At 45.7% G+C, this 27,261-nt stretch overlaps 1 protein-coding gene across 1 annotated transcript in view; it reads left to right on the forward strand.

Moving 5' to 3' along the window:
• LOC115096172 (cyclic nucleotide-gated cation channel beta-1-like) overlaps nt 1-27,261 on the forward strand; it is a 118,192-nt gene that overhangs the window by 84,639 nt on the left and 6,292 nt on the right. Inside the window, exons 11-14 of the mRNA XM_029610685.1 lie at nt 3,120-3,279; nt 7,752-7,849; nt 13,912-13,995; nt 22,629-22,747. Coding sequence (XP_029466545.1) covers nt 3,120-3,279; nt 7,752-7,849; nt 13,912-13,995; nt 22,629-22,747 — 461 coding nt within the window. The remainder of the gene's footprint in view (nt 1-3,119; nt 3,280-7,751; nt 7,850-13,911; nt 13,996-22,628; nt 22,748-27,261) is intronic.

Genomic DNA, 27,261 nt, shown 5'->3' on the forward strand with positions numbered 1-27,261 from the left:
ATAGGGAAAATAACCGATGCTATAATTACACAATGTTGGGTTCCATATTAGGTGCTACAACCCAAGAAAGAGATCTAGGCGTCATAGTGGATAACACATTGAAATCGTCAGTTCAGTGTGCTGCGGCAGTCAAAAAAGCAAACAGAATGTTGGGAATTATTAGAAAGGGAATGGTGAATAAAACGGAAAATATCATAATGCCTCTGTATCGCTCCATGGTGAGACCGCGCCTTGAATACTGTGTACAATTCTGGTCGCCGCATCTCAAAAAAGATATAATTGTGATGGAGAAGGTACAGAGAAGGGCTACCAAAATAAGGGGAATGGAACAGCTCCCCTATGAGGAACGACTAAAGAGGTTAGGACTTTTCAGCTTGGAGAAGAGACGGCTGAGGGGGGATATTATAGAGATGTTAAAAATCATGAGAGGTCTAGAACGGATAGATGTGAATCGGTTATTTACTCTTTCGGATAGTAGAAAGACTAGGGGGCACTCCATGAAGTTAGCATGGGGCACATTTAAAACTAATCGGAGAAAGTTCTTTTTTACTCAACGCACAATTAAACTCTGGAATTTGTTGCCAGAGGATGTGGTTACTGCAGTTAGGATAGCTGTGTTTAAAAAAGGATTGGATAAGTTCTTGGAGGAGAAGTCCATTACCTGCTATTAAGTTCACTTAGGGGCGGATTTTCAGACTCCGCGAATAGGCCTACTTTTGTTTGCGCTCCAGGCGCAAACAAAAGTATGCTGGATTTTAGTAGATACGCGCGGAGCCGCGTGTATCTGCTAAAAACCTGGATCGGCGCGCGCAAGGCTATTGATTTTGTATAGCCGGCGCGCACCGAGCCACGCAGCCTACCCCCGTTCCCTCCAAGGCCGCTCCGAAATCGGAGCGGCCTTGGAGGGAATCCTCTAACGCCCTCCCCTCACCTTCCCCTCCCTTCCTCTACCTAACCCACCCGCCCGGCCCCGTCTACACCCCCCCCTTACCTTTCTCCGGGGATTTACGCCTCCCGGAGGGAGAAGTAAATCCCCGCACGCGAGCGGGCCTCCTGCGCGCCGGGCCGCGACCTGGGGGCGGGTACGGAGGGCGCGGCCACGCCCCCGGACCGCCCCGGGCCGTAGCCCCGGGCCGTCGCCCCCAAAACGCTGCCGACACGCCCCTGAAACGCCGCAACGACCGGGCCCGCCCCCCCGACACGCCCCCGACACGCCCCCCTCGGAGAACCCCGGGACTTACGCGAGTCCCGGGGCTCTGCGCGCACCGGTAGGCCTATGTAAAATAGGCTCACTGGCGCGCAGGGCCCTGCTCGCCTAAATCCGCCCGGTTTTGGGCGGATTTAGGCGAGCAGGGCTCTGAAAATCCGCCCCTTAGAGAATAGCCACTGCCATTAGCAATAGTAACATGGAATAGACTTAGTTTTTGGGTACTTGCCAGGTTCTTATGGCCTGGATTGGCCACTGTTGGAAACAGGATGCTGGGCTTGATGGACCTTTGGTCTGACCCACTATGGCATTTTCTTATGTTCTTATAAGTCCATAAACTGCTATGACGGTAATTAATAAGCTATAGTAGCTTGTGATCTATCTAATGTTTGGGTACTTGCCAGCTACTTGTTACTTGGATTGGCCACTGTTGGAAACAGGATATTGGGCTTGATGGACCCTTGGTCTGACCCAGTACGGCATTTTTTTATGTTCTTATGATCTTATGTGTTAGTATAGAAGAGCATACCATTTCACGCACCACAGAATCCCCATTGGAGGCTCCTGCTTATTTAAGTGCAGGTAACTCCTCTGTCTAGCATGGGATCTTTGTGTTGGAGTTTTGGGAAGAAGGATGATATTTGTCAGTTCCCTTGTCATTACTCAGTATTGGCTAGAATCCCTGTGCTATGTAGGTTAAGAAGTGAGCAAACCACTGTTTATGGCCCAGTGGCTAGATTGTGGCTCTCAGTGTTTTGAGTATTTTTGAAATATAGGGTGTAGTTTTAGATCTGGAGAGAAGTTTTGTTGCCTACTCCTGCTGCCCAGAAAGGAGCGAGGAAAGAAGAGGATTTTATTTCCCTGCTGTTGCAATTTCTGGGATCTTTTAGCCTGAAAGATCCAAATAACCTCTAAGAAGAGATTTGGGAGTGCAAAGCTTTTCATCTGGAGAAAGGAGAGGGGCCAGAGGCCCCGTTCAGGAGTCTCTACCTTGGAGGAGAGGTTGGAGTTGGAGATGTTGGAGTCGAGCAGAGGATCACAGATATTTTGGAAGGAGACAGCCACCAGAGATAGGTGATCCATTCCAACCTAAGTATCCTATTTTTCTACCTTCAGGGAGAAAGGAGACCCCTGGAAAAAAAAATACCAAGGGACCACGGACACAGATTGTGTTTGGAGTTGATTATAGAATCAATCTGTTTATTTTGTATGGTTAATTTTGAAGACTTAAAGGACTGAACTGAGGCCCCAGAAAATATTTTACCCAGTACCTGGAGGTATACCCTTCCCCCTATCCCTGCCAGGGTTTGGACTTTGCACTGACAATGCCCTGGTAGCAAGTGTGACCCCTTTCTTTATAGTCACCCCTAGAAGAGGGGCTGCATGAGCCTCATTGGGGTCAGATGGAAAAGACATCTGTCTCCTTACATTAGGCTTCTTCCTAAGTGCACTGTGCATATATTCCAGTGCCCATTAATGGTTTTGTGTCTTATTCTTAAAGTCCTTCATTGAAGATGCTTCCAATTATAACTAAAGGCTGATACTTCAGAGGCTTTCCTAGCATGATTGTAAGGGACACGTTCTTTGACTTCAAACCGAACAAATCTTTTATATGCTTCAGTTTCTGCTCTCTGGTTTGCCCTACTGATTGTCTCATGGAAAATGCCTTGGCTTGCAGAGAAATACATGTAATTTTTATGAAATCCATGTTCCAAAATATGCTGTTGGGCCCTCCATCTAAAGAGGTGTCTGCATGCAGGTTCTGAAGTATTTAATTGTAATGTGTTTTGGAATTCTATCTGAATGAATGTTGCTATAAAAATCCAGTTTAGGCCATTTTCCCTAATGGATGATCCAGCCCTAGGTTTATAATTACTTCTCAGTTTCTACTTTTTTCTGTGTCTCTCTGCAGATGAGAGATGTGGTTGGTGCTGCCACAGCTGGACAGACGTACTATAGGAGCTGCATGGACAGTACCATTAAATACATGAATTCCTACAGAATCCCCAAATCTGTACAGAAACGAGTCAAAATGTGGTACGAGTATACATGGCATTCTCAAGGCATGTTGGGTAAGAACCACCAGGATACCTCTTTCATGCATCATTCCAAGTTGCGTATTTTTTTTTGTTCCCACGAATGTTTGCGAAGAAAGACATCTTGCTTTTCTAAATTCTAGTTCTGAAACTACAGGGAATTTCCAAGGTATCAAGGTCAGAATCAGCCTGCTGCCCTTCAGACCTCATATCATATTGGTATCATGGTTCAGGTTAGCTTTTGAAACGCAGAATGAACTTATTATAATCTCAAAGCCAAGATTCACAACCAACTTGTGAATACAGTACCAATGACACAGTTGTGCACTAATGCCAGTATTCATATTTTAGCTCAGTCATCTTCACTACTTTTCAAGCAAGAGCCATTTTGGCAAAAAAAAATCTTCTGTGTGAGAGCCGGCACCCTGGTCAATGACATTGCTAGCCTGGGACAGGGAGGCGGCGGGAGGTGGGTGGTGAATGCCCTCCGATAATGCAGCTGGCCTTACTGCTGATGCAAACTCAGAGTAACTCATGCAACTGTAACTCCTGGGCGGGACGGATCCTTTTACTTTCACCCAGGGCACATAGAAAAGAGGAGATGGAGCCTTTCTGCGCAACCCACCTCAGAAGTCTCTCTGGGTCTATTCCCCGTGCCGCCAGATAGCTTCTGCCTCTGAGTTCCAGGATTCTAGTCTGGGGACGAACAAAAGTTCTTATACCCTGCTTTTTGCACTTGAGCTCCTTCTCCATCCTCTGTACACAGCAATGATAATTAACACTGTATCTGCATCCAACAAGCACACATGAGAAGAAGGGTGGTTTCCAACTTCTTTACTGATAGTTGATCAGATGACAGAATACTATTTACAGCTTTAATTCGCTTCTCAATTAAAGTCAATAAATAATAAGACAGCAGGAAGAATAATAAACTTGTGACTCACTTTTCTAGCAAAGTCTCTCAATTACTTTGGAAGCACTCTTTTTATACTTGAATACCTTCTTTTATCCAGCTCCTCAGATTTCTTGGATTATTCAGATTGAAGTTAGTGGAATCCTCTTTTACGCCCCAATTTATTATTCAGCTTCTTCCCACTGAAGACGGTCAGAGTTTATAGTCCCAATGTGAGATTAGAACTTAGTCCCAGTCTCACACCATTACGGATTCCTCTTAGATCCTTTAATTCCTTATGCGGCACCTGAAGAGTACCTTACTCTCCCTTGTTATCTATCTAGATTAGTAGCAACAAAGTTCTGGTTACCTTCAGCTCCAGCCACTTTGTATTCTCTAGCTCCTTTTCGTAGTGGCATTGCAGGAATCCTCTTCTCCAGCTGTGCACTTCGACGCTCATGGTCTCTTTCCAGATGAAAGACCCCACTCTCCTTTTGGTCAGATTACTGAGTCCCGGGTACCAAGGACCATCAGCTCCCACTGGAACAAAAATAATCTTTAACCTCAAGAAGCAGGAAGGGTGGAATAGAACTTCCTTGCCTCAGAACGGAGGAGATAGTGCAAAAGACAGTTATTTTAGAGTTGAAACTCCTCTGCATCAGGTCACTGTCAGGTCTATTCTCTGAAGGAGAAATAGCACACTGCAGGTCTTCCCTACCCCATGATCCAGCCGTGAACACAGGGACGCCCCAATCCACTGCAACAAGGGGGAACCAGCTCTCACAGGGAATTCTGCAAAATTGGCTTAAAAGAGTCCAAAAGCAACTCTAAACTTCAGATAGACAGGCCAATGAGATGGGAAGCTTTCCTTACTCCTTTACCATAAATCAGAAGAAAAATAGAGGACAGGAGGCAGAGAGCACCTGCTCAAACAAAATCCAAATTAAAATCCACAACCGGTCTAAACATCAGTACAATAATTACTCTTTAAAATTACTTTTTAAAATTCTATGCACATTATTTGTCAAAATATAGTCATTGGTAATAATTTAAAATGCAAACTGAAAAAAGTTATTGTTCCAATTTTGGAATGTTTTTATGCAGAATTCCCCCAGGAATACTGTAAAAATGCATCAAAGTCTAGCCCCTCCCCCCTGCTCTCTCCCCTACCTCCCCAGAGTTGATTCCCCCTGCAGCTGGCTCTGACTGACCCAGACTCAACTGCCCTCTCCGCAGGCTAAGCCTCCAGCCCTCCCTCCCTCTCCCAGGCTTCAACTGCCTCTCATCTTTCTCCCTAGCAATCCCTTGGTTCGACTTTCCAGTTCTTCCCCAGTTCCTGCTATTTCTCACTGATTTAGGCTTGAATGCCCTCCCCCCAGGCTAAACCTCCACCTCTCTCTGCCTCCCTCTTTAGCTGGTATATTCATTGGCAGAGCTATCCAGCTAAGTGCTGCTGAATATCCAGGCAGAGTTACCCAGGTAACTTTACTGCTCCCTGACCCACTGAATATTGGCGCTAAAATTCCCAAGCTGGATCAAAATTTAGCATGTCCCATTTAATTCCAAACATTTGCCACCCTGCCTTGAGGTGGAGCAAAGGAACTAACATTCCCGAATTGGTGTGCAAGCCCTTTATCCATCATTCCCCTACCGGCACCCCAATCATCCCCACCTCCTGCCATGCACCTTTTACAGTAAAAGGGTCCACTCCCAGGGCACCCTCTCCCCTTCCTTGATACCGAATATCCATCCTCTTCCTCTCAACCACACCACTACCCCTCTCCTGGACTCTCAGCATGTCCTGACCTGCCACTCCTCCCCCCCTTTGCACCTTTTCACATCTTCTTCCTTCCTCCGGCAGGAAGATAGTCGCTCACTTCCTGCCAGCTTGGCAGATCTTCATGGGAAGGCATGCTTAGCAGTGCCATTCTGGGAGTGACAGCCAAGCTGGCAGGAGATGAGGGGCTGTCTTCCTGCTGGTGAGGAGAGGTGGTGCTGCTGACCTGTAAGGTGGGGTGTTACTTGATCCTATGTTCCACTTATTAAAGAAAAAACCCTTCTAAACCATTCTTATACCCAAGCAATGGATGCCATGCTAATGGACAAAGAAAAGTCACAATATTTCTTTAATTACGTAACTATCTACAGGTTTCAAATTAGAAACCCACAGTTACAATTCTAATATCTGACTAGTTTTTAATATAAGTTTAAATAGTATCTGCCTGTCCAAGGTGACCAAGCTATGAGGTATACACAAAGGCCAATGCTGATTATCTGTCAGCTTTCCCCAGGGTCTTCCATCTCAGATTGCTCTATGTTCCGTCTTCTCTCTCCTCCTCTTTCTATATCCATACTATTGTACCCCGACTGTAGGGAAGTGTTTTTATAGGACTGTGGTCAGTCAGCAGAAATTGTGGCTTGTGTAACTTCTACTGACTTTTTAGTTTTTCCTCTTTTTCTGTTATTTTGGGATGCCAGGTGTTTATCACAGATCAAGCTGCTCCTGCTTGCCAGGTGTCCCGCATGGTCAGGCATGCGTGGTCAGAGCTGGCTTCACCCTGCGTTACTGGGCTTGCGGTTCAGCTGCAAGCTTTTATTTGTGCTGTTCCCAGAAACTAGTTCTGCTTTTAACTGCTTTAGAGAAAGATCATGGGGAGAGGGTACCAGAGGCACCACAGGAGCTGTAGTACTGTGATTGTGGACTTTTACTTTGGAGAGGATAACTTGGGGATGCTCAGGGTGCCGAATGGGAGGGAGGTCAGCAACGTCTCCTCTTGCTAAAGGGCTGGTTAGCAGAGGGGATCAGTGATTTCATGTGATATCAGTGGCTTGGCAATTTTAGCTTGCTGCTCATTTGCATGCATGACCTTAGTGAATGCTGCAATATAGTTTTGAAACACTATCCATGATGCCTTTCAAATCTAGCGTGGCTTTAATAAGTAAGCCCCTTATTCTGTTATGACTATGCCCTGGTATTGAAGTTTGCATTTGCTGTGTATATGATATATGATGGGTTTTGAAAATGCAATTGCCTACTTACCTGGGGCAAATGTTTTTTCTCTTCTGACAAGTTTGTCTGAGGAGCAGGGGGTGGCAGAAACATCTTCAGCCTCAATAGGAGCAAGTGGGTGGGAAAAGGAGGCATCCAGACCTGAAAGGAAAGTGAGACAGAAGGGGGGGGGGGGAGGAGGTGGGAGAAGAGGGTGGAGGACGAGAGTGGGGAGTAGGAGGGCTGCAGGGAGGGGAATGAGGAGGAGAAAGAATGAGGGAGGAGAGCAGAGAAAGTGAGAGGGCTTCAGGGGGAACAGGAGGAAGAAAGAGGACTGTCCCTGGGTAGGGTCATATGTGGTTAGTGGAGGGAGGGAATGATGAGTGGAGGAGGAGAGTGAGAGAGCTGCACCCGGATGATGCCAGGTAAGAAGGGTGCTCATCATATACTTCTCTTGCTGCCAACCTACCAAAAGAAATTATTGATAAGGGGAGGGGCAGAACTGTACAAGTACATGGCAAGTGCATTTTGTCTCTGGCGAGCATGTCCTGGAGGAATTTTAGAATCCCTGGCGATGTAATTAAGCTACTGCTGAGTCTTTCTTCCCTTTCTTCCTGTTTCTGGCAGATGAGTCAGAGCTTTTGCTGCAGCTGCCCGATAAGATGAAGCTGGACATTGCCGTTGATGTCAGTTACCATGTAGTCAGCAAAGTGCCTCTCTTCCAGGTAATTGCAATTATTTGTAGCTTGCTGCTGGTGGGCGTGGCACTGTACTAGTATCACACTTCCTGCAGCTATTGCAAGCCAGGCACTCAATATTAGCCAATTCTAGTTGGGTAGACTGAGGACAAGAGAAAAACATGACTTGCCATAGAGCACAGAAGACAGGTCTGAAACCCCTGATGGCTAAGATGTGGAAGGGACTCTCTGATGACATGTACATGTCGCCTCATGATATTGCAGAGGACATTTTCTGAGGCTTTCTAGGAAAGATCCCAAGTACGTGCAGGGATCCCCTATGCCTGCTGCAGCTGCTGCTCCTCAGTTTATATTTTCCCCCTGACTGTCGGAGGCAATCCTGCCAGACTATTCCCACAGCCGTCAGCCTTTTCAGCGATTACTCATACTCCTCTTGCTCTCTTGAGCATTATTTGTAGTCAGGAGTTTTGCTCGCTCTCTCTCAGTTCGTTGCCATAGACCTTTTGGCGGCGTTTGATTTGTTTTTCATCGCCACTGCGTAGCCTGACCCCCATGAGTATCAGCTCCTTCTCCACTGACCCGCGTTGGACGTGGGTAGCCCAGGCTCCGTTTTTCTGTCTGGACGCTCCTTTCTGTAGTCATAAAAAGGTCAATACTGAAAAGGCTTTGGACAGGTAACTTTTAAATAAACCTGGATAAGCCCTAAGATTTAAATTCCCTGTCCCACCGGCCGGTAACATTTTACCAGGGTCGTTTTTCATCCAGGTTAAAGTTAGCCAGATATAAAGAGGGTGCAGAGGCATTCTGGGGTGTGGCCTAAAGTTATTGGACAGCACCAATATTCAGCACCAGCTGGGTAAATGTAGTTAGGTAAATCTGGTCAGGAAAACACTGTCCTAGAGTTAACCAGATAACTTTGGGTGGATATATTTATTTATTTATTTATTTTTTGTTTTTTTATACCGATCTTCCTACATTAGATGCAAATCAAACCGGTTTACAAAGAACAAAAACTTGCCAGACGGCCTTACATGGAACAATGAACATTTAAGCAACTTTAAGTAATAGTCAATGAGAAGAAAAACTAAATATACAATTTAAATTACATAGTAATCAAGGTAGATAAGAATTGGATTGGATTACATAGTAATGAAGGTCATAAGTGATAAAAGTCCAGTAAATGTATAATTCAAAATTTGTTGTTCTTGTACTAGGCTTAGTTAGGGAGCAGGTATGTATAAAAGGAGTGGGGAAAAGCGGAAGACATAAATGGAATGAAATAGAATAAAATAATAACATAAAATAAATAAAATTAAATAAAATAAAAATAAAATAAATAAAAAAATAAAAATAAAAGGGAAAGTCAAAAGAGTGACTAAGGGTCTCTTCAGAGGGAACCAGAATAAATGAAAAAGACTAAGATTAATAACAGATCAAACCATATAAGGGAGAGAAATAAACAGAGAAGTGTAGTAAGAGATGTAGAGAAGGCTTTAAGCTAACAAGATGGTTCTGGAAAGGCAATCTTGAATAACCAAGTTTTAAGTTTTTTCTTAAAGGAGATAGGGCAAATCTCTTGTCGGAGGTCAGGAGGGAGAGTGTTCCAGTTAGAGGGACCAGCAGTAGAAAAGGCCCTTTTTCTTAGAGATATTTTAGCTTGAGGGATGAAGAGGGTACTAAGGTAAGCTCTTCTCAAAGGTCTGGTGGAGTATTTAGGGCGAACCTGGAAAGTGAGATCGAGTGGGGCAAGATTATGTAAGTTTTTGTGTATGATGGTTAGTACTTTGTATATAATTCTATATTTGATGGGGAGCCAGTGGAGGTGGTACAGGATTGGAGTGATGTGATCCCTCTTTTTTGTATTTGTCAAAATCCTGGCAGCTGAGTTCTGTAACATCTGTAGTGGCTTTATAGTTACAGCAGGGAGTCCGAGCAATAAAGAGTTACAATAATCGATTTTAGTGAGTAAGATTGATTGAAGAACCAAACGGAAATCATAGAAGTGTAGAAGGGGTTTAAGTTTTTTAAGGACTTGTAATTTGAAAAAGCATTCTTTAGTTGTATTGTTAACAAATCTTTTAAAGTTGAACTGGTTGTCTAAGAGGGTGCCTAAATCTCTTATGTACGAAGAATTTTTGAAATAATCAGGTATTGTTGAAGGGAAGGTAGGAAGAGAGTGGTTATCAATCTGAGGTTGAGCATTTGGGAGAGAGGTTGTTTCACTAATAAAGAGATTTGCATCATGAGAGATGATTAGGAATTCCGTCTTGTCTTTGTTGATGACTAGGTTAATCTTGAATAGGAGAGAGCTGATTTCCTGAAAGCAACTGTCCCAAAAGGTGATGGTTTTTTGTAAAGACTCCTTGATAGGGATGATAATTTGGATATCATCCGCGTATATGTAATGCTTGATTTTCATCTTAGTGAGGAGGAGGCAGAGAGGAAGTAGATAAATGTTAAAGAGGGTTGGTGAAAGGGCAGAGCCTTGTGGAACACCCAATTTGGAACTGATTGAATGTGATTGATTATTATTGATTTTCACCTTGAAAGATCTATTATGAAGGAAGGAACGGAACCAATCTAAGGCAGAGCCCGATATGCCAATATCCTTGAGTCTGTCTAGTAGAATTGAATGGTTGACCGTATCAAAGGCAGCCGAAAGATCAAGTAGAATCAGGAGGTGCGATTGTTTTTTGTCCATGTTCACAATGATGGAGTCTGTGAGCGAGATCAGAAGTGATTCCGAGTTTAGAGATTTACGAAAGCCATATTGTGATGGTGATAGAATCTTGTGGTCCTCCAGGAATTCTGTGAGTTGTTTATTAACTATTTTCTCCATGATCTTGGCGATGAAAGGCAGGTTGGCTATGGGGCGGAAATTTGCTGGGTCAGAATTTGATAGGTTGGGTTTTTTTAGGAGAGGTTTCAAAATGGCTTGTTTCAGAGAATCTGAAACTAGTCCTTGGGTTAACGAACAGTTGATGATTTTTGCAATGGGCTTGGCAATGGTATTTGGAATTGAAATGAGGAGGTTTGCTGGGCTGCAGGCTTACTCGGGTAAGTCCCACTGAATTACCGAACTAAAATCACCCAAACAATTTTATCCAGGTAACTTCCCACTCACCACCTCAAATTTTCTTCCAACTTTCAGTTTGCTTTTCTCACCAAGTGCCTTTGTGCTGTCCTCCCAGCTGAAAAAGTTCTACTGGCCCTTTAAAAGTGGCTTTTCCATGGGTAATTTTTAGCAGTCTTTAAAAATAGAAGGATATGATACAGGAAGTTGTGCATGGTTGTGGCCCATAATTCTTGATTTTGTTATGTCTTTCCCAAAGCCTACAGATAGATACATAAAATATAGCAAAAATTACAATGTGACATTAAATGTACATGGTAAAAGTGTTATTTGAAAATTGCCCACCCTGTATGCAGATAAAAGCATACGTGCTGTTCCACAATTTTTCCTCCATTTTTGTGGAGCCGTTCCTGGGGTGAGGCAACAATGCACATAGTTGTGCATTTTCAAGACTAGGCATGGTGCTTTTGCTGGAATAACGGGTGCTAATCTCTACAGGTACCTTTTTTGGGCAATTTTCAAAGTGAAAGTATGCACATGGGGCAGATTTTAAAAGCCCTATGCGCACCGAGCCTATTTTGCATAGGCCCAGCGACATGTGTATGTCCAGGGGCTTGAAAAAAGGGGCGGGGCATGGGTGGGGTGGGGGCATGGCCAGAGGCCTCCATAGGGCCTCTGGGCTGGGGGATTGCGCACCAGCCCTCGGCCGGCATGAGCAACCTACGCCTGCCCAGAGGCAGGCGCAATTTGCAAAACAAAGGTATGGGGGGGGGGTGGGGGGGTTAGGTAGGGCTGGGGACAGGTTAGGTAGGGGAAGGAAGGGGGGCGGAAGGAAAGTTCCCTCCGAGGCCGATTTCGGAGCGGCCTCGGAGGGAACAGGGAAAGCCATCGGGGCTCCCCTAGGGCTTGGCGCGTGCAAGGTGCACAATTGTGCACCCCATTGCACGCGCCAACCCCGGATTTTATAACATGCGCGCATGTTATAAAATCGGGCGTAGATTTGTGCGCGCCGGGTTAGCCCAGGCAGATCACTTTATTAAAATGCTATAGTAACAAACCAGGCATTCATGTAGTTCTGCATCAGTAATTATATTATTGTGTAAGGGTTCCCCAAAGTGATTAAAATGAATATATATACATATATATATATATACAGATATGTTGACAAATTGGTTTTTATCAAGGTAATTTTTAATAGTGTGCATAACTTAGCACATATGAGCAAAGTGGGTGCGCCTATTGTGCCTTTATTTTATAAATAGCAGCAGGAGCCGCATAGTTATAAAATATTGCATGTCACCACCCCAAAAGTACAAATGTATGTTTCAGGAGAACTACATTTTTTAATGCAGGCATTATCCCCTTTATGCACAGAGGGAGGTAATTTATAAAGTTGGCTGATGCATGCACAAATCTTGCTTATGAAAGTACTTACTTTTTTGTGTACTTCCACGCACCAACTCATCAAGACCTCCACCATTTGACCCAGACCTTCACCAGTTTATCCACATGTTCTACCACTTGCTCCAGACCTCCCCCCAAAACCCCAAACAAAAGAGAAGAGAGATTTAATATCTGTGACTTGATCAGCAGGTGTAAAAGCATGCACGTATGTTTGATGATGTATGTGGTACTCTGTTTATAACATACGTAAATGTGAGTGCCCTAGAAATGCACTCTTCGTACCTGCATAATTTTCCACATGGCAGCAACAGTACACACATTCTCCCACCCTTCTGAAGATTTGCTTATCACACGTAGAGGCTACTTATGTGTGTGAAAGCTGATTTTACATACACAACCCCCATGTAAGTCTATGAAAATGACTCCATGTAAGCTGCTCTATGAGCATTGTGAAAGGAGTAGCTATGCTGACTCTTATTTCTGCATGCCTTGAATATCTTTTTCTGGGACATTCCAAACATCTTGGGGTTTTTGTTTTGTTTTACAAATATTTTGTGAATATCTGCTTTTCTGGCAGTTGCTATTTAGCATTTTTACAATATCTGCCCTCCAGAGGCCAACTTTATTTTAGGTGCATCAAGCCCAGGATGTCCTTCAGCTTCTTATCTTCTCCACCTTCGACTATTGTAACTCCCTGCTAATGGGAATACCCTTCTCTTCCCTCAAACCTCTCCAAATACTTCAGAACTCCGCTGCTAGAGTCCTAACTGGAACAAAAAGAAATGACCATATTACGCCCATTTTATCCTCACTTCACTGGCTCCCTATTACTGCACGAATTGCATACAAATCCATGACTATCATCCACAAAATCCTTAACAACAATCAGCAAGGCCTAAATACCCTTAACATAACTCTTCAAAACTCCTCAAAAAATCTACGATCCAATAACTCAAACTACTTATTAATCCCCACCATCAAAGATGCTCATCTAATATCAACAAGAGAGAGAGCCTTCTCCATCGCCTCCCCCAATCTTTGGAACACTCTACCTGAAGACCTGAGAACTCAACACAACATAAAAACCTTCAAAAAAGACCTAAAAACTTTACTGTTTCGCAAATTTTTCACGGACCCCCAATAATCTGCTTATACCAACTCTCAAATGAACTAAGAACTATAATTTACTATCTAAATCATTTCCCTCTTCTTCCAACCTTACATTACTCCCTAGAATTGTTATTCTATGTTTTACTGTAATGTTCACTATGTTATAATAATATTTCAAAATTTCCTTAGATATATTTGTTCATCATGTAAACCGTTATGATGGCTTTACCGAATAACGGTATATAAAACTCCTCAAATAAATAAATAAATAAATAAATGATTTAAAAGAAACTATATTTAAAATTCTACTTTCAGTAAACGTTCTTGTCGATATCCTTTCAACCGATTGGAATGCTGCATTGAGTTTCCCTACTGCAACCTTGAAAGCCCTCCTCCTTCCACATGCCTTCTGCCATTCTCCAAAGAACTTTTTACCTGAACAGGATACAAAGGTTCTAATATATTTTCCCTCTCTTCTGGTCTATCTTCTTTCTTTGAATAGGGTTGTGACCGTCAAATGATTTACGACATGCTGAAACGATTGAGGTCTGTGGTTTACCTGCCTGGGGATTACGTCTGTAAAAAGGTAAGAGGGAGCTTTACTTTCTATGTAAATACATATCCTTGCACCACGAAGTGACTCAATTGCTTTAATCCTTTAATAGATTTTAATATAGCAAAAAACAGGAGTTCAGCACCTCTACACCTCTAAATTTAAACCCCTAAAAAATAGGCAGAGTAAAATAAGTAAGTTGGGTAAGTTAGGTGCATTGCACTGATTTCTGTTACTGAGAGCCTAACCTAGTACTTGTATTTAGATGAAGAAACAGCAGGCCTTGATTTAAAGTCCCTAAGTTTGACAATTTTTCAGCCTAAAAATTAGGCTCTTAAATATGGCTGAAATTTTCCCAAACTTTAGACACCTAAAACTGAGGCACCTAGGTCAGGCGCTCAAGCTTCCTTTGAAAATCAGCATCATAGTTTTCTGATTAGCTGAGAGCTCGTCTTCATGTTCATACAAATCTTTATTGCCATATGGTTTAGACGCAGTTCTGACTCATCACTAGTCTTCATATGAAAAAATCCCTATTGGTGAAAGCAAATGTCAATCAAAATGCTCAAAGTTCTGTTACAGTCCTTTCAGCAGCCATCTTGGAATAGCTGATGCCTGACAGACAGTAACAACCTTAAAATTCCCCACCCTTTCACTGTTTTTCACCTTTGTAGATAGGTTTAAAACAACTGAAATTTTCAGGGTTCTTTCTAATTGTAACCCTCCCACCTCCATGGACGGGGCACATAACATGTGAGAGGGTCTGGCACCTGTCTCTTGGAAGGATTCATAAAGGAATGTGGATCAAGCAGATGGTAGCGGATCTGGGCCTAGAGGCAAGGAAGGTTTGTAGAAGGCCTGAGCTGGATCAAGTTCTCAAGCTAAGAATTATGTCCTTTTCTGACAGCTGTCTCCCATGTTCACATCTCACCACACCAGAAAAACGGAGCTCATTCTGCAAATATATTCCAAACAATCAACTTTTATTTTTTGGTGTTACCAGCAGTCAGAGCATGTCTCAATAGAGTGATAGGAAAAACATTGGTTAGATCATGGTGCATAGGCATGCACAACTAGGCTGCGGAGTTTATAAACAACTACAGAATCCTTAGCAATTATTTACACTTTGTCCTGGATTAGGAAAACTTCTTCCAAACACTTTTCTCCACTTCCCCCTCCAATACTCCAAAATACTTTCAGTGAAAGCAATTTTCACTCATATTGATCACTCCAATAGTTCACATTAAACTCACAAAATACAATTTCAAATCCTTATCACACTATTTCTCCTCTTCCTCAGAAAATTATGGTTATTTTCATAATACAAAGAAAACCATAGAAACTCTTCTTTCTCACAGGATAAGCAGGATGTTAGTCCTCACATATGGGTGACATCATCAGGATGGAGCCCAATCACGGAACACTTTTGTCAAACTTTCTGGCACCACTGAGCATACCCAGCATGGTACCAACCCTGCATCCAGCAGGGGTCTCCCTTCAGTCTCTTTTTTTCCACGCAGCTTTTGCCACATGGACTTAGGAGCTCTCTCACAAGTTCCTGACAGGAGTTTTTTCCTCAGGAATTTCTTTGCAAATTGCAAAAGTTTATACCCCCTTGGGGTCTCCCTTCTCCGCCGTCAATAGCCGCATCCGTATGGTAAGTTTTTACCCGTTTTTCGGTCGGTTCCCATCAGGGACCGGTATAGGTCTCACAGGCACCGAGCGCGACCGGCCTAAATTTTCGACAGCAGCAATGGCGATGGGTTTTCGTTGGTGTCCTGATTGTCCTAGGACAATGTCTATCACAGACCCTCACCAAGTCTGTGTCTGGGCCCAACACATGACGTGGACTCATGTACCAACTGTGCCCAAATGACCCCGAAGAGCCGCCGGGCTCAGCTGGAAAAAATGGCTTTGTTGTTCCACACAAAGCAGTGTCCACCATCCCAAGCTTCCACATCATCGGCACCATTGCTGACAAAGTCACGCCATTGGTCGGATACCGATGACTCTCGGTCGATGTCGAAGTCTACTACTTCACTGTCCTCAGTGCCAGACACAGGTAAGGCGGAGCATCGAGAGAAGCATAAGCATTGCAAATCTATTCCATCGACGCCAAATGCACCGGTGCCTTCAACTTCCAAGTCTCTCGAGCCACCGAAGAAGAAGCCCCATGCTGAGGAGCCCTGAACTTCCTCTGAACCGGGTGCACTGAGGTGTTCCCCGCCTTCCATGGGCGCGCGGCAGCCAAGACTCCATTGGGACCAGTGGACCCTCTGGTGACCCTCCATGCTCCGGAACTGGTTTTAGCCGCACCAGCATTCCGTGAGGAATTGCACCGGATGGTGCAAGAGGCGGTGGTACAGGCCATCCAGGGCCTTCTGAAGCCATCGATGCTGATACTGGTTCCCATGCCGGCTCCGGAACTGATGCCACCGATGCTTATTCCGCTCCTCGACAGGCTGGACGTCCTCATCGGTGCTCTGCCAGTGGCACTGGGGAAAGCACCGATACCCCTCGGTCCCTTGATGCCCATTCATCTCTCCTCGGACGAGGAGGATTTATCGAGGCTGGAACCGGTTCCAGGGCCTTCTGGATCGTTTCCACCAAGGCATCCACCGAGGTCACCGATGCCTTCGGTGCCCCTTTGTCCTTCACTGATGCCGGACACGAGACCATTGATACTGCACCCGAGGTCGTCTGTGCCGGCTCTGATACCCTCGGTGCCCAGACCTCCTCCGGCCAGAGAAGGTCCCTTTTTACAGTCTGACCCACCATAGGAGCTGGGGATCAGCCTTACCAACCATGGACCGATGACTTATCTGATTCCCAGGACACAAAAGATATCCCATCTGAGCCTTCGCCACCTGAAGAGAGACATAAGTCTCCACCGGAGGACCTCTCCTTCATTAATTTCATTAAGGAAATGTTGGAGACTATACCGTTTGCCCTGCAAACTGAAGAAGATTCCAGACAAAATGCTGGAGGTCCTTCAGTTTGTTGATGTACCAAAAGAAATATATTTAAATTAAAAAAAAAAGAAATATATTTAAATACTATATTTAAATTGTATATTGTTTAACCATTTCTTTTCTCTCCTCTCTTCTTCCTTCTCCAAGTTCGGCTACCCTTGTTAAATGTAACTGTACCTTCGGTCACCACAGTTCTAGTTTTTTGTATATAATTACACTCCTGTTCGATGTAAACCAGCAAGATATGTTTTCATGATTGCCGGTATATAAAAACTCTAAATAAAATAAATAAATAAATAAATAATGTCCATCCTGGTGCATGATGTCCTGCTTGATCTTCTGCAGCGCAACTGGGAGAATCCTGGTATGGTCCCTCCAGTCAACCGCAAGACTGATGCCACCTATCTAGTCCAGTCAGCGCCTGGTTTCCAAAAGAAGCAATTGGCTCATCATTCAGTGGTCGTAGAGTCTGCCCAGAAAAAGGCCAAGAGATCAAGGCCTCATTCTTCGGCACCTCCTGGGAAAGAGCAAAAATTCCTCGATGCTTTTGGGCGTAGAGTTTTCCATGGCTCAATGTTAATTTCTCGTATTGCGGCATATCAACTTTATATGACCCAAAACAACAGGAATTTATTCAAGCAATTTTAGGAATTTTCTGAGTCTCTCCCGGATCAGTTCCAAGACCCACTGAACTCCATCATAAAAAAGGGCTTCGATGTAAGTAAGCATGAAGTCAGGTCAGCTTACGACATTTTTGATACAGCGTCCAGGTTATCAGCAGCTGGAATAAGCGCACGGAGGTGAGCCTGGCTAAAATCCTGCAGACCTCCACTGTACAGGGGACAATCTGTTTGGAGAAAAAATCCAAGAAACTGTCGCACAACTCAAAGATCATAACAAGTTGCTGCGGCAGCTTTCCGCTGTACATGTTGACTTCTCTACCTCTTCTAAAAGGCCATTCAGAGGAGAGGCGAAAAGAACTGTTTACAAAGCACAAAGATACTACCCTCCACCAGCTCGGTCTCGCCCATCTAGACCCTATCAAAAGCCTCCACCTTGACAACCCAGGCCTCAGAAAGCACAGCCACCTGCGCAATCCGGTCCTGCCTCGGGGTTTTGACTCCCCCCCCCCCCCCCAGAGAACGATTGTCATTTTCCCCCTCTGCCAGCCCTGTCAGTCGGCGGCTGGCTCTGCCACTTTACCACCATGTGGCTCAAGATCACCACGGACCAGTGGGTCCAGTCTGTCATAGCTCAAGGATACCATTTAAACTTCCTCTCCATACTGTCGGACTCTCCACCTCAGCCGAGGTGGACTTCCTCCAACCACTCAACTCCTGCAGGGGGAGATAGCTTTCCTCCTGCAAGCCAATGCCATAGAGCCAGTTCCTCCTTTCCAAAGGGGCAGGGCTTCTACTCCCGATACTTCTTAATACCAAAAAAGATGGGAGGCATTCACCCATATTAGACCTTCATGCCTTAAACAAATATCTTCAAAGGGAGAAGTTCAAGATGGTAACCTTAGGCTCTTTACTACCTCTTCTCCAACAGGGAGATTGGCTTTGCTCTCTAGATCTAAAAGACGCGAACATGCACATAGCAATTACCCCGTCTCACAGAAATTACTTCCGGGTCCTCGTCAGAAACCAGCACTTCCAGTACCGAGTACTTCCGTTAGCCTGGCATAGGCCCCTTGTGTCTTCATGAAATGCTTGGCAGTAATAGCCACATACTTAAGGCACTCACATCTATCCTTATCTAGATGACTGGTTACTGAGTGCTCAGTCTCCAGAAGTGGCTCTTCACTCCCTCCCATCTTACCTTGCGGCTCCTACTGTCCTTGGGATTTCTAATCAATTATCAGAAGTCTAATCTGATTCCGTCTCAATCCCTCTCCTTTATCGGAGCAGATCTCGACGCTATCCAGGCGAAAGCTTTCCTTCACAGGGACCAAGCTCATACGCTGGCAGTGCTTGCGCCCACTGAACAGTCTTGCTGAACCACGACTGCGCGTCATGTCCTCGTCTTGTTGGGAAATATTGCATCCTCGGTCCTTGTTACCCCAATGACTCGACTTGCCATGCGAGTAACTCAGTGGACATTAAGATCCCAGTGGCCCCCAGGCACACCATTCAATATCCAACATTGTCCATATCACCAGGCAGCTTCGTCTCTCACTGGCTTGGTGGATTCAAGAGTCCCACCTGCTCAAGGGGCTACCGTTTCAGGCTCCAGAACCTCAGATAATTTTGACAACCGATACTTTCACTATTGGTTGGGGAGCGCTTGTAAACCACCTGCAAACTCAGGGAACCTGGTCTGCAGCAGAAGTGCAACATCAAATAAACGTTTTGGAGCTCAGGGTGATCAGATATGCCCTTCTAGCCTTCCAGGATTGCTTATCCAACAAGAAAATCCTAATCCAAACAGACAATCAAGTTGCGATGTGGTACATCAACAAGCAGGGGGGAACCGGTTCCTACCTCCTATGTCAGGAAGAAGCACAAATTTGGGCTTTAGCTCTCTCTCATTCCATGCTACTGAGAGCGACCTACCTGGCGGGTGTGGACAATGTTCTAGCGAACAAACTCAGTCGTGCATTTCATCCCCAAAAGTGGTCCCTAAACCCCGCGGTGGCGGATCATATATTTGAGAAGTGGGGGGTATCCCAGCATAGACCTCTTTGCGTTGCTTCACAATCGCAAGGTGGAGAACTTCTGCTCCTTACATCGCAGTCACAAAACTCCGCCGAGAGATGCCTTCACCCTCTCTTGGGCAGTAGGTCTCCTCTATGCCTACCCACCACTTCATAAGAACATAGGAAATTGCCATGGAGTTATTTCTGACTTTAAATCCTGAATTCTACACTAGCAGACCCTCATTTCCATTAACTCCTCCCAACTAATGTGCATTGCGATATTTATTGCACGTGTTAGGGCCCTAACACATTTTGATGAATGACCTGGTTAGCTGGCTAAGGCTGAATTTTGGCACTTACTTGGCTAAGTTAACCAGATTAGCTCTGACCCTGAACATCCTGATCTTCCCCCCCCACACACACACACACACTTACAGCTCGATACAGTATCGTTCGGTTGAAGATTTCCCGTCTGTAACGTGCTCGGAGCGCACAATTCGGACGCGTAAGGCGATTCAGTGATACAGTCTCCAGTTTTGCGCGTCCTTAGCGCTTCTTAAAACAGACGCATAACCCTTTCCGCACGCGGCATGTAAATGAACGAATTAGCCGTATAATGAAGGAATTAGCTATTCCCCTCCGATACCGTAACGCGCGCTCAGATTATCTCCTTAGTAACCCACTATTTTGCCGCGGTCATGACGTGCTAGTTTACCGCCTACCTCTACGTGGTGTTAGTGTGGTGTTCGAACAGCTAGGTACCGGACTGCACCATGGACGAGCTGATTTTTTTTGCTCTGACGCTAATTATGATTCGGTGGAGAAGGAGACGAATGTATGCTCGACTGAGAAACCCAGGAAACGCTCAGCAGATTAGAGAGGTGAACGGGGGGCTGCCGCAGCATGGAGAACCCGACCGACCCGAGAACCCGGCTGTAAGACCGGAGGTACGTGATCTGTTTGTTTTTCTGTAAGAACGGTGCCCATGCCTTCTGGTGCCTCTATTGATGCCGGAGGATGTGCGCCGGTCGATATAGGCGCCGTAAGCGGACAAGAGAAAAGCAGTCGCCCGTAAAGGGCCATTCACGGGCGCCGGTAAAGGGCGTGGGTAATGGGCGCCTTAAAGACCAGTCGATATAGGCGTCCGTAAGGTGTCCGTAGGGCGGACAAGAGAAAGCAGTCGCCCGTTCAGGGATGCCTTTAAGACCTCTACGGGCGCCATGTTCACGGCGCCTCTTACGGTTGTCCATAATTGTTGCTGATCCATGGCCATGCTTTTTTTTTCTGTATGTTTATTTGCTGTTTTAAACAGCTATTGAGCTAGTCCGGCTGTCGTTTGTTTATTTATTAATGTATGTAAAGTTTTTTTTATACTGCGGCACGTTATAGACATCACCTCAGTTTACAATGAACAATAGAAATGTTAATCGAGGGAGGGCGGGAAAACCGAACCGAGTATTGCAAAATGGCGCCGGCCCTATGCCCGCGGCACGTCGAGAAAGCAGTCACCCGTAAGGCCGTTCACAGGCGCCTATAAAGGGCGCCAGTAAAGGGCACTTTAAAGGGCAGTCAATATAGGCGACCGTAAGGTGTCAGTAGGGCGGACAAGAGAAAGCAGTCGCCTGTAAAGGGCCGTTCACGGGCACCGGTAATGGGCGCCTTAAAGACCAGTCGATATAGGCGCCGTAAGCGGACAAGAGAAAAGCAGTCGCCCGTAAAGGGCCATTCACAGGTGCCGGTAAAGGGCGTGGGTAATGGGCGCCTTAAAGACCAGTCGATATAGGCGTTCGTAAGGTGTCCGTAGGGCGGACAAGAGAAAGCAGTCGCCCGTAAAGGGCCGTTCACGGGCACCGGTAATGGGCGCCTTAAAGACCAGTCGATATAGGTGTCCGTAAGGTGTCTTGTGGAGGTTTTCCCGCCCTCCCCCTTCCCCTCCCCGCTATTTATGATTTCTGACGATAAGTCGGGGGATTCTTATTATATATAATATATTAGATATATGGTTTTTTGTTTTTTTTTTTACACTTCCTGGTACCTGTCATTTCCTGGTACCTGTCATTTCAAATGTCATTTGAAATGACAGGCACCAGCGCACCCAGGTTACTGTATAGGCGCTGTATTAAGCGCCTATACAGTAAAATGGGTTGCGCGGGCATAACCCTTCCCTAACGCTTCACAGCCGCGGCATGCATTTGCATGCAATTAGAAGAGAGTATCAGGCGCTAGGTCAAGAGAACTGTGCGTGCGGGAGGAAGGGTGCGCCTGGCAATGCCGCACTCTTTCTGCCGCGGTCTTACAGTATCGAGCCGTTAACTGGCTACGTGGCAGCTGCTGAACAAGGCAAAATATTGAAACGGCACCATGTAGCCATATAAGTCCAAACTTAGCCAGCTAAGTTGCGCTGAATATCGACCTCTGAATATTTTGTAAATGGAATACTATTCCAGTTGCATGCGGTTGTGAGATTATAGACACACTACATGGTTTATAAAGCATTTAAAGTATGCTTTTATATTTTGATGGCTGCATACCTTGCATATCCTGCTTGTAAGGACAAATGTGCACCCTTGGGGTAGAAGATGGGGTTATTCAGCCAATAATAAAGTTCCCATATTGCTGTCCACTTATTAAAGAAAAATCAACTTGGCTTAACAGAAGTGATTAAAGCAATCATCCATTCTAGCCTTTTATATCAACTGTTTTGATAGATTTGTTTTTGCATATCTGACTTTCTTGACAGTGTTTAATTTGTATTATTATTTGGGGAAGGAAGCAGTACTTTTACTCCCCTTGACAGCCTCTTGCATCACTGGAGACATATGTGCCACACACACTCACGTCTCTATCATTTCACAGTGATTGTGCATTCCTTGCACATCTTTTGCTTCCCTGGTTCACATTAGCTGGGCACCCTTGCACACTGTTTCTTTGCGGGTACAGTTATCCAATGTATCACCTACTTTTCTCCAGCCTATGCAGGATGCCCCGCGAAGCTTTCTCATGACTGTTCTGCTATAGTTGTATGCATGTCCTGCACTTATGTCCTCCTTTTTCAGGGTGAAATCGGAAGAGAGATGTACATCATTAAAGCTGGACAGGTGCGGGTGCTAGGAGGACCCGATGGCCAGACAGTGCTGGTGACCTTGAAAGCTGGTTCTGTCTTTGGAGAAATCAGGTCCGTTTCTTTATTCTTTCCATTAAGTGTCTTAACAAATGACTTGATCAATATCTGAGAGCATTCATGGAGCAGAGCTGATGGTACATGGCCTGGGGTGCACAGGAGATGTAACATCCCCCAGGGAAAGGGATCTAAAGTTGCAAAATCATGAGCTGCCACTATTTCTTGGGACAGGGCAAGGGAAGATGGTGAGCAGGGATCAAGTAAGGTCCTTAGCAAGAAGGTGCTAAGGGTCAAATTGGAAGGAACAAATAGTCCTTACCTGTGTTTCAAATGCATTGCAAGCAAACCTCTTCTTTTAGGGGCAAATTCATCATTTAGCCAATTCATATCCTCCACAATATGTGCTAGAAAGTCAAATTGACCACAGCATGCACCAGTCCACCCAGTTTCTCCATTGAGCTAGTCCACACATTCCATTAAAATGAGGGCAGAGCTTGCTTTGTGTGTTCTCGTTTGCATGCTATGAATAGTAATAAGTCAGCTTTATGTTGGCGAGCTTGTGGTCAGTGAGGTACCCTATCTCATATACTATATGGGTACCCAGTAGTAAAAACCTTCTGGGCAGAAGTTGGGGCACTGATATCATCAATGCTGGGATGGGATTTGCTGGAAGATTCTAGAATATATGTATTCCAGAGTATATTATATCTGACCATGTGATTGATTCCAGAAATCAGGTCAGTTATGGGAAATTTGGCACTATATATCTATTCATGTTGAGTTGATTGTATTGCTATATACTGCTTAATAAAAAGTGAACTAAAAAAATAGGACATCTGGGGTCTGCCCAGTGGCAATGCTTAGTCTCGGGTCAGGTCTTCTGTTCTCCTGGCTGGGAATGTTGTGAAATCAGTTTTCACAGCCCCTTGGGGAGGGAGCCCCAGCCATTGCACAATGGTGACACCTAGTGGCCAAATTTAGGGTCCATGATATCAGGGTTCTGGACTGAGCCCTGTACATGGCCCTGGACCAAGGATGATGAGTGGGCTAAGTGAATTGGAAGGAGATTAGAAAATAGTGAGCAAATCTCCAAGTTGTTGTGAATCAAGGCTCATGGGGGCCAGATCCTGTCACCAGTTCCAATTGAGCAGAAAGTCCAAAGGAGCGGGAGGAACTGCCACACCCAAAAATAAAAAAGAACAAAAGAGACAGCTGTAAGTGGAAAATAAGAGGCTGCATCTTTATTGCACTTACAGAATAATACTGAACCATGAAAACCCTTAATAGAACCACAATGAAGAATAGCTTGTTCACCACTGAAGCTGGATGAGGGCCACCAAATGCAAGCCATTCTGTTAAACCAAATTTTCCCCAGTTTACACCCCATACAATTGTGGAGTGGGGTAAACATCCAGATGGGTGGCTAACTCACATATCCAGATCTGCCATAGGTCTAGCCTGTATACCTTGGACTCAACAGGTCATAGACCCTGCAAGATCTGACTTGACATAAAACCTACCCATGATAACAACTCTGCCTCTCTGCTGCTTTCAGTCATCACCATTCCTTGGGAAATGGGGTATTTCCAGTATGCAATAATGATGGTCCTCCATTAACCATTTTGGATACCTACTGCTTTAACTTGACAAGGTTACGACAGGATCTCTATCTAAACCATAAAAGTAGAGGCAGGCAGGTGGGCAAAAATCACCACCCCTAAAACCCATAAGAACCTCTTCATCTTTTAAATTTCAGATTTCTATTGTGTCCTTAGTAGGACCAAGTTGGGGACAAATCAAAAACCAACAAATCCTGTGCCTGAATTTCCATCTCTCCCTACTCCTAGCTCCTGACATCATTCCCTTACCTACTGTTCCCTTTCCCCCCTCCCCTTTCAATCTCCCCATCTGCTTTATGTTACGAATGTGCCCAGAGGGCCCTGGAGTGGAGAGGGATGCAGGGATGTGATTGTCTGCTCCTGGGTGAGAGTGAGCCCTTGGCCCATGAGGCGACTCAGGAAGGAGCCCCAAGACACACCCCAAGGGAAGTGAGAGAGTGCAGCCACAGGTGGAGCAAGTACACAGGAGCTAGGAAGAAGCAGGGTCAACCCCCCCTCCCTCCCCGCTGAGCTACATACACCAGTGAAGACAGATGGAGGCAGAGGGCTGGGAATGAAGAGACAAGGAACTGGAACAGGAGACTCCAGATCCTAGAACAAGAGAAGAGTCAGAGAACATAGAGAAGATGAGGACTTCTGGTACTTGGACGAGATGAGACTCTGGAGGCTTGGACGAGACGAGACTCTGGAGACTTGGACGAGACGAGACTCTTGGAACTTGGATGAGACGAGAATCTTGGAACCTGGACGAGACGAGAATCTTGGAACTTGGAAGAGACGAGACTCTTGGAACTTGGAAGGCACTGTCCCTAAGGGTGCCCTTCACAGCCCGATGTGGACTGGTCATGGACCACCCTGTCCCGCTGCGTGCCCTACACAACCTGGGAGGTTGGTCGCGGACTACACAGGGAGCAGAACGAGCACAGAACGGAGAAGAGGATCCAGACAGTGCTTGAGAGAAGTCCAGCTGGAAGAAGACTCCAGTCACCCAAAGACAGACATCGAATGAGATGGATTTACTCCGACGAAGAACGGCTGGAGACAAAGTTCGGTGGACGGCAAGGCTGCTTATGGATTTTTCAGGATCGAGGTCAGGAACGAAGGAGGACGGTACACAAGAGAATGGTACCCTCCGAACACAAGGGCATCTGGACACCTGCACATCTGAACGAGTTGACATCTGGACATTGGGACATCTGGGCATCTGGATGAGAGATCAAGAGGACATCAGGACAAGTGGAAATCCGGACATCTGGACAAGCGGACATCAGGATGAGAGTACATCTGGACGAGTGGGCATCTGGACATCTAGACATCTGGACACAGACGAGGAACTCCTGGACTTCAGGAAGGGAAGTGAGGACTGGAACATATCATGAAGGAGATACGACGAGGGACGAGACCTGGAACATTGGACGGAGACAAGGAGCACTAAGAACAAGGAACATGAAGTCATCTGGACAGAAGCAGTAGATGGAACTCCAAGGAAGGAATTGTAACTCCATGGAGCTTATAACTCCATTCGAAGGCCCTGAGGAATTGAAGCAGGGCCTTTATATAGGGCAGGACCAGGAAGAGCCCCGAGGACGTCATCCAGTGGGGCCAAAGAGTACTTCCTGCTTCTGGCCCTTTAAAATGTGAGGAGAGGCGCACACCCATGCCTAGAGGAGCCCCAGAGGCTGGAGGGCGGAGCCAAGGCCTGTGGCGGCATCCAGCCACATGGAGAAGGAGAGAGCAGGCCAGAGACAGCTCCTGCCGCAAAGAGGAAGAGAGAGCAGGCTGCCGCCGGCTTCCTGCCATGAAGAGGAGCTCCGATGTCGGTGCTCAGGCCATGGAGGAGGAGTGAATCCTGGTGGGGACCTCCCCACTATAGGCATCAGCGGCGCAGCTCCAGCCTCGCAGGAGAAGAGCAGCAGCGGTGGTGGCAAGGCCACGAAGACGGAGGGAGGTGCGGCTCGGAAGCAGTCCGGAACACGATGAAGGGCGGCAGTGTTGGCCGGGGCAGGAGAGAGGTGAGAGCCTGTCCGCAGGATGGGGTCCGCGGGCAGGATCATAACACTTTAGCCTTCAGAGGAGTAACAAACAATGTTGTGAACCATCAGCTTCCTGGAGGAAAGTTTAAAATGACTCTTTTTGTTTGGATAATATGTCTTTCTCCAAAGTGTAAATCTTTTTTACATGGGTGATACACTTGAAGTTAAAAGATTTAAATTGGTTCAAATAATAAGGTGGTAAGAAAGTATCTCTCACTTTGTAGACAGTGGTGTCACGGAAGCAAGAAACACATAAACTGGATTTATTGTTCACCTTTCCAATTAATGTCCTACATACTCAAGGTGGTTTATAACAAATATACTGCCCAAAGATCTTACAATCTAAGCAGGTACCTGAAGTAACAGAAGATGAGGGAGTTGCCCAAGGTCACAAGGAGTGTCATTGGGGGAAGTGAGATTTAAACCCTGGTTTTCCTGGTATGCTAGTGTAACTGCATCCCCAAAGGCAGACTACAGTCCGACGGGGCCATAAAAGATTTAATTACTCTTTAGGGTTGGAACCTCAGGCAAGCTCTTTCATTGTCTCTATCGCCCAGGACCCAGAACCTTTTTCTAAGGGAGAACGATTGTCTCTTTCAGGGCCCGGAGTGCTAAAGGTGACTTGGATTCACATCTCTCTTTGGCCCTGGGGAGTGGTGTCTCTTATTCACTATCGGGCCGATACAGAAAGAAGCACGGGAGAGCCAGCGAGCGCCAGCTCTCCCGACACACGCACACGCCAGCGTCCTGGGTGCGCGATTCAGTATTGGCCTGCATGCAAATGAGGGCCCGCGGTAAAAGGAGGCGCTTGGGACGCTAGTGCATCCCTAGCGCCTCCTTTTTGACAGAAGCGGCGGCTGTCAGCGGGTTTCACAGCCGACGCTCAATTTTACCGGCGTCGGTTCTCGAAGCCGCT

The sequence above is a fragment of the Rhinatrema bivittatum genome, chromosome 7 (genome assembly GCF_901001135.1).
Source record: "Rhinatrema bivittatum chromosome 7, aRhiBiv1.1, whole genome shotgun sequence".
Lineage (NCBI taxonomy): Eukaryota > Metazoa > Chordata > Amphibia > Gymnophiona > Rhinatrematidae > Rhinatrema > Rhinatrema bivittatum.